Source organism: Crassostrea angulata, chromosome 6 (assembly GCF_025612915.1).
Source record: "Crassostrea angulata isolate pt1a10 chromosome 6, ASM2561291v2, whole genome shotgun sequence".
NCBI classification, from domain to species: Eukaryota; Metazoa; Mollusca; class Bivalvia; order Ostreida; family Ostreidae; genus Magallana; species Magallana angulata.
Window position 1 is genome coordinate 36,673,885 of NC_069116.1, and position 19,780 is coordinate 36,693,664.

The 19,780-nt window shown below is 32.1% G+C and overlaps 2 protein-coding genes across 2 annotated transcripts; one reads left to right on the forward strand and one right to left on the reverse strand.

Moving 5' to 3' along the window:
- Window positions 1-4,938: 4,938 nt before the first annotated feature.
- Window positions 4,939-13,385, reverse strand: LOC128190228 (isochorismatase domain-containing protein 1-like). The gene is made up of 5 exons (XM_052862177.1): window positions 13,216-13,385; window positions 11,612-11,659; window positions 10,424-10,585; window positions 6,863-6,979; window positions 4,939-5,373 (listed from the first exon to the last, which is right to left on the reverse strand). Exons 1-5 carry the CDS (start codon window positions 13,345-13,347, stop codon window positions 5,239-5,241), a joined length of 594 nt encoding a protein of 197 aa, XP_052718137.1. The 5' UTR covers window positions 13,348-13,385; the 3' UTR covers window positions 4,939-5,238.
- Window positions 13,366-19,780, forward strand: LOC128190229 (protein N-terminal glutamine amidohydrolase-like). The gene is made up of 6 exons (XM_052862178.1): window positions 13,366-13,519; window positions 15,214-15,313; window positions 16,555-16,608; window positions 16,815-16,963; window positions 17,737-17,861; window positions 19,088-19,780. Exons 1-6 carry the CDS (start codon window positions 13,476-13,478, stop codon window positions 19,189-19,191), a joined length of 576 nt encoding a protein of 191 aa, XP_052718138.1. The 5' UTR covers window positions 13,366-13,475; the 3' UTR covers window positions 19,192-19,780.

A 19,780-nucleotide genomic window follows, 5' to 3' on the forward strand; every position in this document is an offset into this window, starting at 1 on the left:
TTCAAAGACAAAGAGTTTGAAATAGTAAAGCTTTTAATAGAATTTTAATTAACAACAGCGATACATTAAAGCGTGCCTAGTCAACCATTGTGTTAAATGTTGTGGTAAAAACATACCAATTTATGTCAACACTGTCAGTTAATATATGTAAATAGTTTTCTGTTGTATGCATATAATTAAAACTGAGTCTTTTTGATGGACGGATTAATTTCATTTTTTTTAAATATAGATACATTTTGTATATTTACGCAACTAAAAAAAGATTATTTGGAAAACACACACGCACATGCGCTCGCACGCACACACACAAGAAGAAAAAGTAATCGAATGTAATCGATTACTTATAAAATACTTATAAAATTGGATGAATGTAATCAGTTTGTAATTGATAACTTTTAAAATCGAAAGTAATTGTAATTTAATTTCTTTAATTAAATTACTTGTGAGAGTCATCGACTCCAGCCCTGAAATTTCTTGATGCACGTGTTATTCTCTTATTCATTAAAATCTATTAAATGTTTTATCGCATATCAATGCAATTTTTTGATTGATTCCGTGTTTGAAGTCTTGAATTTATTAAAAAAAAAAAGAATATGAGGTCGAAAAAGACCAACAATCTTCATGGTGCTTCGCCGGCCAAAGATACGTTTCGTTTATTCTGATTAGAGAAAAATTAACCGGACCCTTTGCTTGCGAAGATGTGCGCAAGCAAGATCTAAATTTTTGTACCCAGTTGACTTCAGACAAAATCGGCTAATTCAGAATTTGTAGTAGAGAAGATCAATTATTTAATTGCTAATGTAATTTCTCAAAACCTTTTGCACTGATCACTGAAGCCTACAGTGAAATTAATTAATTTAAATTTGATCACTTTAAAAATAAACATAGTTTGTTATTATTTCCATACTATTCTTGTTTAAAACTCACACCTACTGTTCTATACCTAACAACATGTATCTATAAATGTGTGCAAAACGGGAACACACCTCTTTGTGTTGTTGACAAAAAATATTAATGAAATTCAGCTTCCGCGCTATAAATCAACGAGGAAAGGACGCATATTATAGAACATGTCAATTAAGACCCTTCACATTTTCTTGCTAGAAACGTTTGTCATGACGCTGTGAAAATGCCCATATGTTCCCCTTTACAAGAGGCCAATATCACTATAAACGTAGTAGGACTAGTCATTTACCAAAGTATTCATTTATAATATATGCGGAAAGACTCTATGAGGAAGTGTCATTTTATTTAGCAAAGAGTAGATTGCACAATTGTATTGTGAAATACTGCATAAATCAATTAGAAAAAATAGACGACACACCCCCCCCCCCCTACTTTTTCTCGCAGAAAATAATTTTCTTATAAAATTCGCCTTTTTTTCTTTTTTTGCTTGTCAAGATTTTTTTGGATGAGTTTGCCCCCCCCCCCCCCACTTTCAAAATCGATGCTACGTGCCTGGGTTGTCAATAAAAACCCCGGAACAATGAATAAATCAGGAAATGTCGTTTGTATGATTTAAATTTTCCACTGAGCTATGAACACTGCCATTGAACTCTAATCTATGACGTCATGTTGCTTCCTCAACAAAGGTTATCAAGATATTCGCTCTAAACTAAAATCAAAGTGCTGAAAGTACTAATAGACCGAGGCATCATTTCGGAGGAGAATAATCTAATCAAAATATTTAAGTAATGACGGGGGTTGATTTTATCGATTATTATTTATCTTCAGGTAGATCCCTACTCAGACGCGTCATCAATTTAACGGATATAATAAGCTTTAAAATCGAAAACGATATTTGTTCGGATTTACCGTTTTTGGTTCTAATTTTTTAATGTTTGATTGATAATTCTGAATTTGATAGAAGCAGTCAAGTGTAAATAATGTCTACCAGTATATAAAGGTTTTGATCTTCAATGAATCTAATAGATTGAAACCGTGATTTTTTTTTAGTTCGTTTGTGTTTATATATGCAGAGGAAAGATACTGTTTATCCAAAATATTAATTTGTACTCAATACATGTAGTTTTGAAAGAAGACTTTAAGTGTTTATCAAAGCAAACAAATGAAATGTTGTTTTCTGATATATAATAAATTATTGTTAAATTGTGTTTGTGACACTTTTTAGCTGCATTTGATAATGGGGTATATTGTTCTACGGGTCCTAGAAAAAAAGAAGCATGCGAAGTACTTTTTTTTTTAGCTGTTTTGGTTGCAGTAGACGTTAATCTAATATTTTAAAGTTTAAAAAACAGCGTTTAACCATAAAAACTTTAAGATAAGTTAAAAAATGTGAAATTATATAAAAATTTTGAAATAGCATTTTTGTAACATTTCATTTTGTAACAATTCATTTTAATCAACCAAATGATGATAATCACACTTGTTATTACTTTCTTACATATTTAATGATAAATTAAAACATTTGAAACTTTGTTTTGCTTTAATATTTTTTAATAATGATTTTTGTTGAAATATTGTGATCGAAAAAGGGGGTTATGCATCTTCTAGAGACTCTAGTGATGAAAGTAAATAGTTAAGACATGCATTTTTGGGGTTTTTTAATTACATAAAGTATTATTCTACTTGATTAAATGAAAAAAAAAAACCTTACTTTTACCACAAAAATCCTGAGTAGGGACCTACCTTTAAATCAACGGCATGTAATTTCGCATGACAAGTAATTTCTTATCCGTATTTGAATTACGCACAATTTTATGATAAGAATTTTTGGGCTTTTCCGACAATTTTCAGAATTCCGGGAAAACACGTCATGAATCATGTTGTGCAATATTTATAGACTGAATTAATGCCATCAAACTATGTATATGTAATGAAAATATTTCTGAAAAATTGTATGGATCCAAGCAATATTTAACTCAGTCTAGTCTCGGTTGTCTCCGTAAATCTCCGACTAGCAAGAGAGACTATCTGCTTGTCGGAGATTTACGGAAACAGCCAAGCGTCTGGTTGAACGAGACTCTATTGAACTCCGGCGTAGTAACACATGAGACTACAAAAATTATCTAAATTATTCGTACCATTTATATCTGACTATTTTAAAAGTATTTATAAGTAGGTTTCCTTAAAAAAAAACAATGTTTCAGAATACATTACATCGAATTTATCGATTTATCGAGAACTAAGTTTTGTCAGCGGCAATTATTTGTGCAAAGCTCAAAACACAGTTTCACTTCCGGTTTGACATGCAAAGTAACTACATAGGAAAGTTTAATATTAAAATCAACTCCCAAAAATATATGGGTTTTTTTCTTCTTCATATTTTAAGATATGGAAGGTTTGGAGTTTTAATTAAAGGGGCATGGTCACGATTTTTGTCAAATTCTATTTTTCATATATTTCATCATATACGGTGCTTTAAGAATGCATTTCTAATGGTCAAATAAAATTTGAGAGTCAGTCGTTGAGTTATAAGCAAGAAACATGGCTCAAAATTCTTTGTCATGTAAACAAGGCTCGTGCCCTGTTTTTGTTTACATTGGTTCAATAAACCGGTAAAATGTTTTTCAAGCTGATTTATCGTTAAACGTATTAACTGCAACGTCACAAGCGAAAATCAAAGTTCAAGCTTGCGGCTGTTACTGTGCCTCTTCTTTCCTTAATATGAACTTACCCTTAGGATAAGATAGGAATTTTAAGGTATAAATCACATTTGCAGACAAGGCATGAAGTTAAAATAATGTAAATATGAGCATTAAATCATGATTTTTTGAAGTATACAGTCTCATAACTGCAGCGATGTTTGCATACAAATTTTCATAACGCGCTAACGCGCGTTACTCAATTTGTATGCACACACCACTGCAGTTATGAGACTGTATACTTCAAAAAACCATGATTCAATGCTATAATAATGTAAATGCAATTCTATATATATCAATTTTTTTTCTTCAATTTTATATGATTATTTTTTTTAATTTACAGCAGCATTTTGCAAAAACGGGCTTTTGACGTTATCAACGAGGTCAGAACTAGAGAATCAAACTGGAACTGAACTAAAGATAGTGACCAAACGCATTTATTGTGATTCGTTATTCATCTGATTGGGAAAGGGATGAAAAGGAGTAAAGAAAACAAATGAAGAAGATTGAAGGGATTTGGAAGTTTATAAATCGACTATAAATTTTTGATGTTGAAAATTTGAATATTGATCATATTTCTGTGAGAAAACAATAAAGATTAGACTTACTGTTAATCTTTGTGAGATTGTTTTATAAGGACAGAGTTTGGGGATTATTGGTTGGATTTAATCGTTGTCCCAACATTGGGCCAACATTAAAACTGTCAATCTACTGACAATGGGCCAACGTCACGCCAGCGTGTTGGTGCAATGTTGCGTCGATGAGCAAAATTACATTGGGCCGATGTTATTTTCCGACATCGGGCCCACATAAATGATAACATCGGGCCAACGCTGGGCCAATATAAGCTTGCTATCTGGGGGTAGCTATACATAGAAAGATACGTCTCTGCAGGAGATTAATTGATAATCCGCAAGTAATATACGATACAGACAAAGAACCCCGCCATGAATCTCATAATTAATCAATGGTTTTTGAGGAATCGCCATTATTTGACGTCAAATAAGGAGGCTGTATAAATAGCCACTATACAATTACACATCATTGCTTGTGAACCCCAAACATTCTCAAACTTATGCATATTCATACTTACTGGGAATTTGACGTATGGACCCAAATTTACGAGAGAAAAGAAAGCTCACTTTAAGTGATCTTAAAGGAGAATATCTACTACATAGAAGGCCTTTAAGGGAGGTAAACTGGCTATCAAAGGGGGAAATCCTACCATAATATACATATATAGTCAATTTTCAGTTGGGGAAAATTTAAAGTGTTAATTTTATTATGAGACAGAGCTAGGGGAAAAGACGATATAAAACCTGCAAATGAGAAATAGCAATTCGGGTTTCTTTAATATTCAGAAACAAATACATGTATTTCAACATATTGTTTCACATTAATGCATATTCACTAAAAATTATGATTTACACAATTATGGCATTGCAGCTAATTAATGGTATACAACTGTTATAAATTGCAATTAACATTAATTATTTTATTAATTTATTAACAATAATGAAATGAAACAAAATCTTGTAGACTTTAAGTAATTATAGCATTCATGTTTTTGATGAATAGATATAAAAAATAAATGATATACAAAATTAACCATTTGTTCATATACAACATCTGTTTATAAGCCTGAATCCGGAGCAGTTTTCATAATGAGCCTTTGAATTGCTTTAAAATGCTGATGTTCTTTATCACCAATTAACTGAAGCAAAATGGCGTCACTGGTTGTCACAAAGGCTCCACTCTGCCGAAATCTCTGGAAAATAAAAACAAAAGACCTACCTGAGTACCATAGTTCTTACACCGACCTGTCAGAGGGTCTCATTTTTGCATTCTAAGCTTCATTTTGGAGTCTAGACCCTAATCCTAATTTTATGTTTATAAACCATTTATTCATAATAAAATGGAAGGGGGGGGGGGGGGGGGGGCAAAAGTCGGGAAGAATCTCGGATTATTAGTATACCCAAGCTCTGGTGGCCTAAAATATTAACTTCTGGTAAAAAGACACCTGCAGACCTTTAATGATCAATCTTCTATAATACATTCTTCAGTTTTAAGTATCATGCACACTATATGTATACAATTTGTTCTATAAGCATACAATGCACAGAAAATTAAAGAAGATGTCCTAAAATATGGCAGCAATTGGTTACCCGAGTGACTAAAGTGAACTAAATAATTACTTTTTCACCGTGTATACGGCCACATTTGTCATCTTCCCCCTTTAAAAAAACCCTGAGAAAACCCCTGCCCCATGGGCAGTGAAGATAACAATTTCAGAGCATTACAACAGAACGTTACGTACATAACAACAATACATTATCTAATTTATCTCCTACGACTGTGAAAGTACAGGAGAAAATATGATAAAATTTAACACATTTTCACAATGTTGCCATATTGGCCCTACAAGAGAGAGAGAGAGTCCTAAACCCCTGACCCAGAGGCCATGAATTTCTAAATTTTCATAATATCATAAACACCTGCTATGGGTGAAGAGAAGACAATTTTATAAGATTAAACACATTTTACTATATGGCCATATTAGCCCCGCCCTTGGGCTTGAACTACCAACACAGGGGCATGAATTTCACAATTTTGGTAAAGGGCTTTCTGAAACAGCAGATGCATGCATTCAGTTAACCTCCCCCTGCTGAAGACCAGACGATATTCTAAGATTAAATACTTCTTCACTATATGGACATATTAGCCTCGCCACGCTTTCAAAGTAATGCTAGTGATGTGTAATGCCACAAATTTAGCATTACATGTATAAGTAATATTAATGTAATGCATTACTTTCCAAAGTCTAGTGTAATGCTGGCATTACATTGCATTACTTTTCTTATTTATGCATGATCATTTCTAAAATCATGAATTTATGATGAATTGAATAAGTGACATTGTATTTGATTTAAAATTATAAATGTAAAGAAGAAAGAAATAATCCTTTTGACAAAAAAAAAAATAAAAATAAAAATCCATTTTTGAACTGTCAATATTACTAGCTATAATTTTCAAGAAAATAACAATGTTCAGTTGTTAATGCAGAACGGCGAATGGAAACCAATAGGTCACCTGAGTGACTCGTGTTACCTAGTGAAGTATTTCGTACAAAATATGTAAAAAAAAATATAATATAGTCAACAGCATTTTTGTATAGGGATAGAATTAAAGTTTCCAATATACAACTAGAATCCTAGTTTCTAAAATCTTGAGTGATGTGCAAGAATATATTGACAAACCTCAAAAGCAAATGTTCTGTCCATCTGTGTTCTGGAAGAGCAAGCGTCGGCCACAATGTGAACTTGGTATCCTCTCCCCAGTAAGTCAATCACCGTCTGTTGGATGCAAACATGAGTCTGGAACGAAAAAATGTATTCATATACATGCACTCTTTGTTCTTCACTTTTCTAAATAATGAAACCCATGTGTCCAAGTGGGCGACCACCATACCCTTTCACAATATACAACCACTGTCGATCATGGGGATTGAACTTGGGTCTCAGCGGTAATAAGCGAGTGCATTGTCCACTGCGCTACTTGGACACCCAAGAATTTAGAATCTACATTATTTAAGGATGCTTGACATGTTTCTTTTATATTTCTATGTTAAACTTTGAACCCATCCAAAGGCCCTAGTATTAATGCTGGGGTCACGATTTTAACAACTTAGAATCTACAATAGCCAAGGATGTATGTATATGTATGGTAATATCCCAAACTATTGCATTGTAGGTCTTGAGAAGAAGATTTTAAAACATTTTCCTATATAAGTTAAACTTTGAACCCTGCCTGAGGCCCCAGTTTCTGTTCAGGGGCCACGATTTTTACAACTTTCAATCTTTACTATATATACAAGCTTTTGTGAAAATACATGTATTGGCATTTCTGGTGCAGTGGTTCTTGAGAACAGGATTTTAAAACATTTTTCCTATGTAATTTTATGTTAAACTTTGAACTGCGCCTGGTGTTCCAGTTTTGGTCCAGGGTCATGATTTTTACAATTTAGAAACTTCACTATTTGTACAAGCTTTTGTGTAAATATTGGCATTTCTGGTGCAGTGGTTCTTGAGAAGAATATTATTAAACATTTTTCCTTTGTATTTTTATGTTAAACTTTAAACCCACCTAGGGCCCCAGATTTGGTCCACAAGGTCACAATTTTTTAAAATTTAGAATCCTTACTATAAATACAAGCTTTTGTTTAAATATTGGCATTTCTGGTGCTGTGGTTCTTGAGTTGAAGATTTTAATAGAAACACACCCTATACTCACTGTTTAGCAATTATCTTCCTTTTCCAAAGGGTTTAGCCCTTTTTTTTAAAAAACAATTTAGAATACCCTCCCCATAAGATGCTTTGTACCACATTTGGTTAAATTTTGCCCAGTGGTTTTAGAGAAGAAGTAAAAAATGTGAATTCAGCATAAACGTACTACTCAATTATAGCCACAAGCTAATGGGAAAGTTGAGAGGCAAAATAGATCCCTTATGAAAAGGATAAAAATTGCACAGAGTGAGAAGAAGAACTGGAAGGAGGAACCTGATGCTGTATCGATCAGTGCCACATACAGTTACTGGAATCAGTCCAGCGGAGTTGATGTTTGGAAGGAAGATTCGAACCAAAATACCGCAAGCATGTGAATTTCACAATGACGATTTTGAAGTTGGTGACAGGAATTTAGAGCTCAAAGAAAAAGAAAAGAATACAGCGCTATGAAACGCGGAAGTACTGAATCCAATATCCCACCTGGAGATAAAGTTCTTGAGAAGCAAAAGCAAAACCATGACAAAATGACTCCAACTTTCCGACCAGAGTTGATGACAGTGAAGGCCATATATGGGAACACATCGTGTCCTAATTCCCTAAAAAGTTTTGAGAAATTCTGTGCAGCAGTTTAAGAGGAGTACTGCCAACTAACTGTTTAATCATTCAATAAATGACCAAAAATAATAGTGCAAAACATACAAAATTCTAAGAGGTACAATGTACGAGGGTTGTTCGGAAATTATTGAGACATTTTCTCTTATTCTTTTAGTAAAAAAGATAAACCCTTGAAATTTCACCATAACGTTAATAAGGATAGAGATTATCAATGTTAAAAGTTTATTGTCCGTGGCATGAATAGATCATTCCTGGTAAGCTGACCAACGTGCCTTCGTCCAGTGACCCGGCGCAACCGCAAACTTTTCGCGACGTCATTTTAACGCTTCTTATTGCTCCTGTGTTTTAAACACCTTACAAACGAACGGAAAAAAGAATTATTCTTTATTTCTCATCTTTTGTTTTCATTTCAAGATGTTTCCATTTACATTTTCTCTCATTCTTGTTATTTTTAGGGGATGAATCGAGTTATTTTTCCCGAAAGTCTAATTACTGTGAATGTCTCCTTCTGTCATTTTTATATATATATATTTTAGAACTGTTTTCAACAGTGAGTGTGTCAAAAGTACTCGATAATTAATCCCTTTGGCCTAATTCTAGTTAAACAATCGGTGAAAAAATATGATGAACTGAAGCTCTTTACCTTGTCTTATCATCGTATAGTTTTTTAAGCAATTGATTGGCCTTAAAAGGTTTTCTTCTGAGATTTCCACTGGTTTGACGGTTTTCAATGCGCCGCCTTGACGTCAAACTTCAATGTAAAATCGTCGTCAGATTTCTATTGTTTGGTAAATATATGTGTACCATATCCGTATTTCAACTCGAACATCAGTGAAACTTAATCAAAAGTTAGTCGTAGAGAATAGCAAAATGAAAATATTTAATTTGAATTCTTTTATCATTAACTGTAATTCTACAGACACTTATAAAGTAGATGCTTAAGTTGTTAAATCTCCGAGTTCATGGCTGCGCCGGGTACTCTGACCACCGATTTGTTTATCTACCGTCGTAAACAAAATATTAAATATTCTTTAAATATTACTTTGTTTTATTATTTGTTGGCGTTTCTTCGGTGTCTATGCCAATTTTAACCAAAATTCGTCAATTAGAAAAGAAAATATTCGAGTTGTCTCAATAATTTCCGAACAACCCTCGTATACTGGAGCCTGAATTTCCAAGTACATGTAATATGCATATCTACACATTATGCCCTAGTTCTTTACAAAGATTCTGAGAATTCTGTTCAGCAGTTTAAGGGGAGTTGCGCTTACAAACTCTTCAGCACTACATTTAGTAAATGGACAAAAATTGAAGTGCAAAAGGCCAAAAACTTCTGGAAAATAATGGAACTGAAATTTTCTGGTAAAATGCACATCTACAAATTGTGTCCTTACTCCCAACAAAGATTCAGGAAAATCTGTGCAGTGGTTTAAGAGGAGATGCGCTTACAAACTCTTCATTAATACATTCAATAAATGGTAAAAAGTCAAAGTGCAAAAATTCCAAAATTCCTGGAAAACTAATGGAACCAGAATTTCCTGGTACATGTAATATTCACATATACACATTGTGTCCTAAAGGCTAAATCCCTACAAAGTTTTGGGAAATTCTGTTCAGGGGTTTATATAAGTTGCGCTTACAGACTGTTCATTAACACATTCAATAAATGGCTACAAGTCATAAGTGCAAGATCTATAATTCCTGGAAAAATAATGGAACCAAGATTTTCTGGTAATATGCACTTTGTGTCATAAAATCCTTACAAAATTTCGGAAAATTCTATGCAAAAATTCAATGGACTTGCACTTACAAACCCCCCCCCCCCAAAACTAATGGACTGACTTAATGACAGATACACATGTAGGTCAATAATCTGTCTTTTACAATCAATCCATGAATATCACATGATCAATAAATTACCTCAATTCCAAACAGAACAACATGCTGTATTGCTTGGTTTGACTCCAGCTGGCTTATGACCTCAGGAATCAACATCGTAAATTTTGTTTTACTGAAGCGTGCCTGGCCTTCTTTCAATTTTTCCTTTAGTTCTGGTACAGTTTCTCCAAGCCCTTTGGGATACTGCAAAAGATTAAATATGTTTAGCAAGAGAGACTGAATAACAATAATACCCATTTTTGTTTAAGAGTTTTGCATGTACATGTACATAATACAGTGTGAACACTTTTGGCTTTTTTTTTTTTTTTTACATAAACTAGATATTAATTTTGGTAATATATACTTTGAGAGTATTATAAATGTCCTTTGTATATGGAAATATTACTCAGGTAGGTTATGAAAGCATATGATTGTGCAATCTTACATATTATTTTGACTGTAACATATTCCTGAAATCAGATAACCGTTTCACAATTTAGATTTCTCTTACCATAGAGATGCCTCAAACCCAAACTAATAAAAATTGGCTTGTAGTTTTAATTAAGAAACAACTGAAAAGCTGCCAATGTGACAGAAAACCGGGTTTCCTTTTATGTGAACTGTATTCATAATCCTTGTCAACCCTGAATTGATAAACACTACCTACTGTATCCAGAGAAATAGAGAACCCTTTATGCAATATTATGCTAAAAAAATGAATTAAGTTCTAAAGCTGGTATTTTTTTCATAAATTATCAGAAATAGAGATTCAAGCAATATGCACACCTCTAATTTATGTACAATTGATCTGCAAAAGAACAACTTCCTATCCTGAAAACTGTAGAAGGAGTTATTCATACAATAGGGGAACCCAAAATGCAATACAGTATTTTGTCAAGATATAATTTAGTTCAAAAGCTGGTATTTTTTTTCATAAATTATCAAAAATCAAAATCCTAGCAATATGCATACCTCTGATATAAGTACAATTGATCTGCAAAAGAACAACTTCCTATCTTGAAAACTCTAGGAGTTATCCATACAATAAGGGTACCATTTTCACCATATCAATAACCAGATTTTTTTTCATCGGAAAACCCAGTTAATTAGAAAAGTAATTCTTTATGGACAAAGCATGTTGCAAAACACACAATGATGGACGAAGACACAATTGCAATTGGTCACCGGAGTGACTCAGGTAATTTTATAAGTAAAATACCAAAAACTTACTTGCTCTGTAACAATCAAGGGAATACTAAGAATTGTTGAAGCCTCAACCTGAAAAATAACCATCCATTATTAATTGATAATCAATTATAAATTTTTTTTTTAAAAATAGGTAATCACAGATTACAAAGCTCACAGAGACGAGGCATCACCTTTATGAGACGACCTTTATCATACTATATGAAAATCATGGTTAATGATCATGGATATTCAAGGATACTGTTTTGACACAATATCATATGTTAAACAGTAGTATGATCATATGTATTATAAGATACAATGTTTATCAATACAAAAATATAAAAAACAATATTGCATCCTATGATCTTTACAATATATTATCATATTATACTGTAACAATGTAATAATGATGCAATATGATATTGTTACATATGATATGACATTGTATCATGTTATTCATTAATTGTATTTGATCACATAATATATTTCATAAAAAAAATATATGATACAATATAATACAATATTACAGTATTATATGATACAATATTATATTACTGTACTTAATACATCACAGTATTGTATCATAGAATATTGAATAATATAGTATGATATTGTATTGTATGATATTGTTTCATATTTGATACATATGAAATTGCATCATATGATACAATATAATTTGATAAAACATACAATATCATATGATACAATATAAAATCATAAAATAAAATATTATTTATAACAATATGATATAATACAATTAAATGTTATTAATATAATTGTATATTATATAAACCGATATCAAATTATACAATATCGTGCTTACCTTTAAAATACTCAACGTATCATTTGGAAATTCAAGCTATTCCCATTTTAATAATTACTACTAACATAATTATGATATTATTTACAACGCCGTCATTTAAAAAAAGCCTACTGTAATAAATATAAGAAGCTAGAGGCCGATCTCACTGCACAGGTTACTATGATGTCATCTGCCTCTTGATGACACATGGCATTAACGAAAAGTATGCTATCAATATCAGTTTTAAAACAATGAAAATTAGTGATTATAGATCAAGGGAATGAATTAGAGGAATTTTTCGCAAAATATTGTTTTTAATACACATGTATTCTATATCTAAATTATCAATTAAAAAAGATAAAAACATTAATTTCTCATGTGAACTGCTTACAGGTTATTATTATTAGTATTTAAGATTGTTTTGAATTCGATTTCTTTTATGACTGCCAGTTTTCAATAACGTGTAAATCTACCTGTGTTGCTGTCTTCAACACCAATATTTTGTTTGCTTAGGTACAAAACAGAGAAATATAGCATTTGACAAAATCGTGACCTTTAATGGTTAGGGGGAGAGTCTCCCACTTATGCTTTGAAAGGTAAACTGCATGTAACGTTATAACGCATTCCGAATTGAATAAAAATGTATGACTCCCGTTTTGGTATATATGTAAAATAGGTATTGACCACCAATTAGGATTCAAACCACCTGGTCTGTGTCTGTCCAATACTCAAAAGAGAATATGCCGACACTGTCCGAACCTGAATATGGGCGTATATTTCAAGAGATAACCATCAACGTACTGTATGACGTTAACGTTACAAAGGCTAAACTATACAGACATACCAATTTTTCTGCAATCTCTAGAATCTCTTTGAAATATTTAATAACAGGCCTAAATTTTTCTTGGATGTCACACATGAAAAATATGGCATTTTCAGGTTTTATATTTCCCAGTTTAAGTGACTGTGAAGCCATTTTCTACACGAGGATGCAAACATTATGACATCATGAAAACGCTTCGATAGCATAGGATTAAATACAAAGCGCGCTAAGGACTCAGATTTCAATGATTGGAAAGTGAAACTGAAAGTTAATAAATTGAAATGGAATTTAGGAAAGAAGACTGCACATATACGTCTTGTTACTGGTTTGTCCTTTGAAAATCTTTATAGAACTATTTATTTTTAAATAATAACTTTTGACAATGTCAAATAATACATATGACATTTGTATGAATTCCTTAACAGCTGTGATTTGTTTACATTCGCAACGATCCTTCGGGACACAGGAACTTAATTGTGCAGAAGAAATCAATGTATTGAAAGTACTGAAAAGCAGTTAGCAAGCTTGTTTTCAAGCTATCAGACTAAAATCAGATCCTCGATCCGCTTCTTGTTTTTCTACTGCCGTTCTACGAGTGTGTAGCGATCTATAATAGCTATGGATTTGATTTTAATCAGATTGGTTAAGTCGTGACCCCCAGACTATAAATAATACTTTTGCCCCTTGAGGGATTCAAATTTTAACATAGAGATATGTAGGAATAATGTTTAAAAAATCAAGAACTACAATTCTTAAATTTGTGAGAGTACTATACAGCTGATTCCTTATAATTGTTAATTTTTTTTTAGTCTCAAGAACTACGTATACATGTACGATGCTACAGTTTGTGAGACTACTATGCATTCCAAACATCTTAAGATAGCGTGGATTCGAAATTGTTAAAATCATTTTTATATAAAAAAGAAAACTTTGTGATAAGTTTATCGGTTAGTTATTTTGAATTTCGATCCCAACATCAATGAGTTTCGCTTAATCGGGATCGAAATAGGATATTCTTGGTCTCATTTGATGTGTAATATAACTGTAAATACATACATGCCAAAGAAGCTCTGATGAATTTTTTAAGTAAAAAAAATGTTTCTGAAAATTAAAATTGTTAGTGTTTTTTTATCTTTTAAATGTATTGATAAAATCCAAAGCATCACAAATACATATAGTCAAATAAAGAGCTCATCAATCAATGACAGTTTTCAAAGAAATTAGAATTTACAAGAATGCAAAATTTTAGAAAAATTGCAAATTTGAACTGATTCTTGGGGTGGGGTGGGGAAATATTATAATAGCAATTTAGTGAGCTTGTATGTTGGGGTCTCTTGTTTAGTTTGTCTTTGATCCTAACAAAAAGTTAAACGTGAGATGCAATTTACTTTAATTGATGCCAAACAATCATATAGGACTTACTGTGCAAACGACTATGACATCATTTGATTGTATTTTGATTAAGAGTGTACCTGTAGCCTTTGATTATTTGAGGTCAGAGGTTAGATGTCATACCCGTGAATTGTGTCAGCAGCATATTTACCCTTTACGTAATCGGGATCGTTTTATCTTCATGGTTCTTGCGAGAGCATGAAACGAAGCCATGTGTAGATACCAGGGAATAGTTGAACCAGTTTACTGACACCAAAATATTCGTAGAATCAATGTGCAACTGGTTGAACGTTTCTCTTTAAACACAGCTTGCTTCGCCCATCCGTATACATGTATCAGACTGAGTAATAAGTTTTCTTTTAGTTTACCGTCATTTGAGAGAAATGTATTCACAGTGGACTATTTGAAATACATGTAATTTATATTTAAAATTTGCCATAATTGTATATATTCATTATGTGCGCAATATTAGTTGAATCTATGAAGTGATCAATTCATTACTAAAAATGCATATTAAGATTATTGCGTATACAGTGAGTCGCTAAAAATTCATTTTGTGTTTATAGGTTTTCATCTGTTATATCATTGTTACTTGTTATTAAAATTCTACGAAATGTTTCTTTTTAGTGAAGAAAACGTGTGGTGTCTATGTGATTCATTAAAGAGCAAGATTCCCGGAGCGATCCAGAATTGCTATTGCGTATTTATATCAAACAAACGGAGAGCTGTATGTAGTTGTGTGTTGTGATTTTAAAACAGAATGTACTTTATAGAAACCCTTTATCCTACACCCTCTTTTTCAAACAGGTAGCATATTTAGCTGTGCTATTTTAATTTTAATTACCATGACTATTTTGTTTTGATTGTGAATATTGACAACTTGCTACTTCTAAGCATTTTAGATTGTTAGATCTTTCAAAATTCAAATTTTTTTTTATCTTTAAATTTTTGTGTTTTCTATGAATAAAACAAAACTAAAAGCAATTTAAAGATATGGATAGACATGTTATCAATAATGCTCCTTACTACTAAAAGTTGCTATTGTATGGACCTTGTTTTTTTTATGCGATGAGCACCATGAGCCTCGTTTAATAATTGATTGTTTTTATATATACCCATCAATTTTCTTTTCTTGGTACACGTGCACCAAAGCCAAATGTATATCTACGTAGAAAGACAACTTTTATTTGTACTATTAACAGATTAAGTTTACAGAATGTGACCCAAATTTTCAGATCACCATACTGGTTTTCCGATCGATTCATATCGCCCTTTTCTGAAATTTAGGATGTAATACAATGACAATGTACATTTACATGTTTTACGTTTAGCTGCTGGTCTGTAGCTCCCGGTCTGAAAAAAAATTCGGATAGACGACCTGGGAGCTACAGTTCCGTACTTGCTAAAAAGTTGCAATTTCATGACTTTACGGTCCACAGAAAATTCAAATTGCGCTAGTTTAGGACTAATTATTCTCATTTTCACAAGAATTCTATAAAAAACATTAGTACCAATTAAATTTCTCAAGCAATTTACTGTTGCTATTTTCACTTTACTTGCCTCAGACTTTCTCTTAAAAACGCTTCCCGACCTCGGAAAATAAAGTATGTTAAATTCACGTGCATATTGAAAGTCGCCATTTTTACATGTAAACAAACTACATGTACACTACTTCACTCTACGGAGCTGGTGATGGTGTTTAAAAGAATATCAGAGGCAAGTAAAGTGACGATATCTGTAGTAAATTATCCGAGGATTTTTTGAAATCAAATATTTGCACAGAATGTATTCGGGTATAAGATTAATCAGTTCAAAACTAGCGCAATTTTTTGGGCGCTGTAAATTGCAACTTCTTAAATGTAGCGTTTGAACTGTAGCTCCAAGGTCGTCCATTCGATTTTTTTTCAGACCGGGAGCTATAGAGCAGCAAGTATAACGATAAATCATTTTTTTTTCTTTTGATTAAAGATTCCACTTTGGAAGCAGAAAGCAAGCCGCAGACAAGATGGTCAAGTTATATGGGTCAGTTTGCATAAGTATTTATTTCATCATCTAAACATCAATTTGGGATTTAAATTTTAAAATTATATACACATTATGCAATTAATGGAAATAGTGCCCATTTAATAATTTTAAAAAAGTAAGAAAGTTGATATTTCATTTGAGACTAATATGAAGTTATTAACTGTGTATGATAATGTTTTTTAACCTATCATTGATTACATTAGGATTACCATGTGATATTCCTGTACGAACCCTCTGAATCCAAAACAATAGTATATGACTTGGACACCACCTTAACATTTCCTTGTGACTTTAGAAGATATTACGAGGAATCTATTAAAGACGAAAGATGTTTAAAACCAGAATACCACAGGTACATCAAATTTGAAAACAAAAATATATACCAATTTAATTAGATTGAATATATACCTTCTACCTAAGAAAGATACATGTACACGTCGCCGATATTTTGGAACTGTTTAAAACTGTCACATCAGCTGGAAGTTTCGCTTGAAATTCATCGGTAAAATCATTCTGTGACCGTTTCCGTTTCCCTGTCGGTCCCTCAACATCTGAGTTTACTTAAACAATAAAATGCTTTCTCTGGTGATTCATTCGGGATATGAAGGTACATGTAGCGACATTGCAGAGAAAATACATAACCCGCGTTAGCGGGTTAAGTAAATTTTTTCTGCAATGATCGCTACCTTCATAACCCGCATGAATCATCAAAGAAAGTATTTTATTGTTTATATTAACATCACTCTTTTAACAAATCAATAAATTAATTGTGAAAAGTAAGTAAAATTCACTAAACTGTTTAACGTACATAAGTACGTTAGCTAAAAGAAACAGCCAAATCGTCTCCTGTGAGACTTTGAGTCTGACACCATCATGATTATTTCGTGCAGTCCGTGATGTTTTGTAGGTCGCTGTAGGTTTTAAATTCAAGAATTGTGCAATGGTCACAGTTTCAAAATACTAAAGCTGTGTGTATAGACGTGTTTATAGTACATTGAAATTTCAAGTTCTATAGTCCATGTAGTCTGTTTGAAAAAAGTCATCGAAACTTTTTTGAAATAGTAGTGAATATAATATAATATAATCGAAAAATTCTTTGTCGAGCAACAATATTATACATTACAGAATGTTTCGAGTAATACCAGCAGAAGAGTTTTTACAGACTTTCGCATCAGACAGGTCCCATATGTTGACTCCGGAGGGTCACTGGGTGTCTCCACCCCCCACATATCCACCCATAAAAACAAAAGGTATTGACACTAACACAAGGGCCAATGAGACTGAAAAAGGGTACTAGTATTGAATACATGTATCTACTTAAGGAAGGAGTCTTCTCGTTATCAAACATATTTCTTGTAATAAGAAATTCATGAAATTTTGACACAGTCAAACGGATCATATTACCAAATGATTCTATCAGTTTTATCAAATTTGACCTTTTTGTTTTTGCATAAAGGTCAGGTCAAGGTCACTACCTGTTTCCTCAACGTAAAGGATAATAAAAATAAGTGTGGATCTTTGTAGTTCTGTAGACATTTGTTTAAGATTTGAATATTCTATTCTTCAATGAAATGATAGAATATCAGAATATCTATCAGCTTATACTACTAAATCAGAATAAATATTTATACTAAAATTGATATTGCTTAGCCCGCATTTCCTCTAATTTTCTTAAATTTTGAAGAAATTTTTATTATTTTTTTATGCTTCAATTATAAAATATTTATGATTTTTATGTAAAATGAAGACTTAATAAAAAGATATAAATTGACAGAAAAGCTAATATATTGACCATTTTATAAGAGAGAAAAACTGATTTTAGTGATTTTTTCACAAAAATCAGTGTATAGAATGGGCGCTTTAAAAGCATATAAAAATAGTTTGATAGGCAAATCATATTTTAAAAACATATTCTGAAACCCAAGTATCATATCATTAGTTTACATTAGTGAAAAAAATCCAACATTAATGTTATTGTTTTTAAAATGCTAAATCAGACTCATTAATCTGCAGCAATTCTGAATTGCGCAACATGTGATATTTTCCTACGCCAATATTACGCCAAAAATATAGTCCCTGTTAGATTGTAAACTTTGATTACTTCTTCTATGCCAAGTTGTATGATGATAAAAAAGAAAGAAAAATATTCTATTTTAATTTCCTTTCATCTTGATTTAATGAACAATTAATCAATTTTACGTTTGACAAGTCGAAAACCAGAAAAGACTCCTTCCTTAAGGTCAAGATCTAGAACAGAATTATGAAATCTGGGAATCCGATATGAATTATTTCAGTGATTTTTCAATAACAAAAGCTTGGATAAATACAGTGTATTTAAACTTAATTTTAAAATTAAAACACAATTTATAAAAAATAATTGTTTCTAATATAAAGGTAAACTATACAAAAAAAAAACAATATTAGAAAGGGCCTAAGCATTTAACTTATTAAATTTCTTTCTTTTTTTTTTTTTTAGAATGTTCCAACAACATACAAGAATTCATATCCATGGACAAAAATAATCATGGAGATGTTCTCAGTTTGAATGAATTTTTGGAGAGGTTTCTTGAGAAACAATAAAGAAAAGAGAGATTGCTTCTTATGAAATATATGTTCCTAAAAGTCTTACCTAAAGATGTCACTCATATAATGTAACTCTGGAGTTTAAGTCACCTGATTCAATTAGCTGACCCATTTCAATCGGGTATGATGCATCTTTGGGGTAAAAAGAACATTGGTTGTAAATACCATGACTCTTGCCTCTTGGGTTCTTATGTCTTATTGAACATGTATTTTGTTTATCCTGCAACAGAAATATATTGGGTTGATCAATCTCATTGAGGGTAAGGCGAAGTCGAGCCGTCTATGAGATTGATCAACCCAATATATTTCTGTAGTCAGTCAGTAAAAAACGTAATAGGACCGTTTAAACAAGAGCTTGGACTTTCTGAGGGATGTTACTATATCAGGCAGTTACGTGCTATGTTTAAACCAATGAAGGTGTGACGTATCAGTCCAAGGGGAAAACTATATGTTTGCCCATCAAAACAAGTCAGATGTTGACCTCCTTTCTTCTAAGTTGCTAAGAGATGCTCGTCTATATTTATAGACTGTCAAAACCGGAAATTTGTTTGACAAGATCTGCTCTGCTGTGTGAAATTGTGTGAAA

What these genes read in the sequence shown, in the direction of transcription:
- LOC128190228 (XM_052862177.1), bottom strand. Translation starts at nt 13,347, where the DNA reads ATGGCTTCACAGTCACTTAAACTGGGAAATATAAAACCTGAAAATGCC. An exon ending in TTGTTCTGTTTGGAATTGAG is followed by an intron (nt 6,980 to 10,423) that starts GTAATTTATTGA and finishes TTTTCGTTCCAG; the next exon opens with ACTCATGTTTGCATCCAACA. An exon ending in ACAGAACATTTGCTTTTGAG is followed by an intron (nt 5,374 to 6,862) that starts GTTTGTCAATAT and finishes TTTATTTTCCAG; the next exon opens with AGATTTCGGCAGAGTGGAGC.
- LOC128190229 (XM_052862178.1), top strand. Translation starts at nt 13,476, where the DNA reads ATGGAATTTAGGAAAGAAGACTGCACATATACGTCTTGTTACTG. An exon ending in TATCAAACAAACGGAGAGCT is followed by an intron (nt 15,314 to 16,554) that starts GTATGTAGTTGT and finishes TTTTGATTAAAG; the next exon opens with ATTCCACTTTGGAAGCAGAA. An exon ending in TTAAAACCAGAATACCACAG is followed by an intron (nt 16,964 to 17,736) that starts GTACATCAAATT and finishes TATACATTACAG; the next exon opens with AATGTTTCGAGTAATACCAG.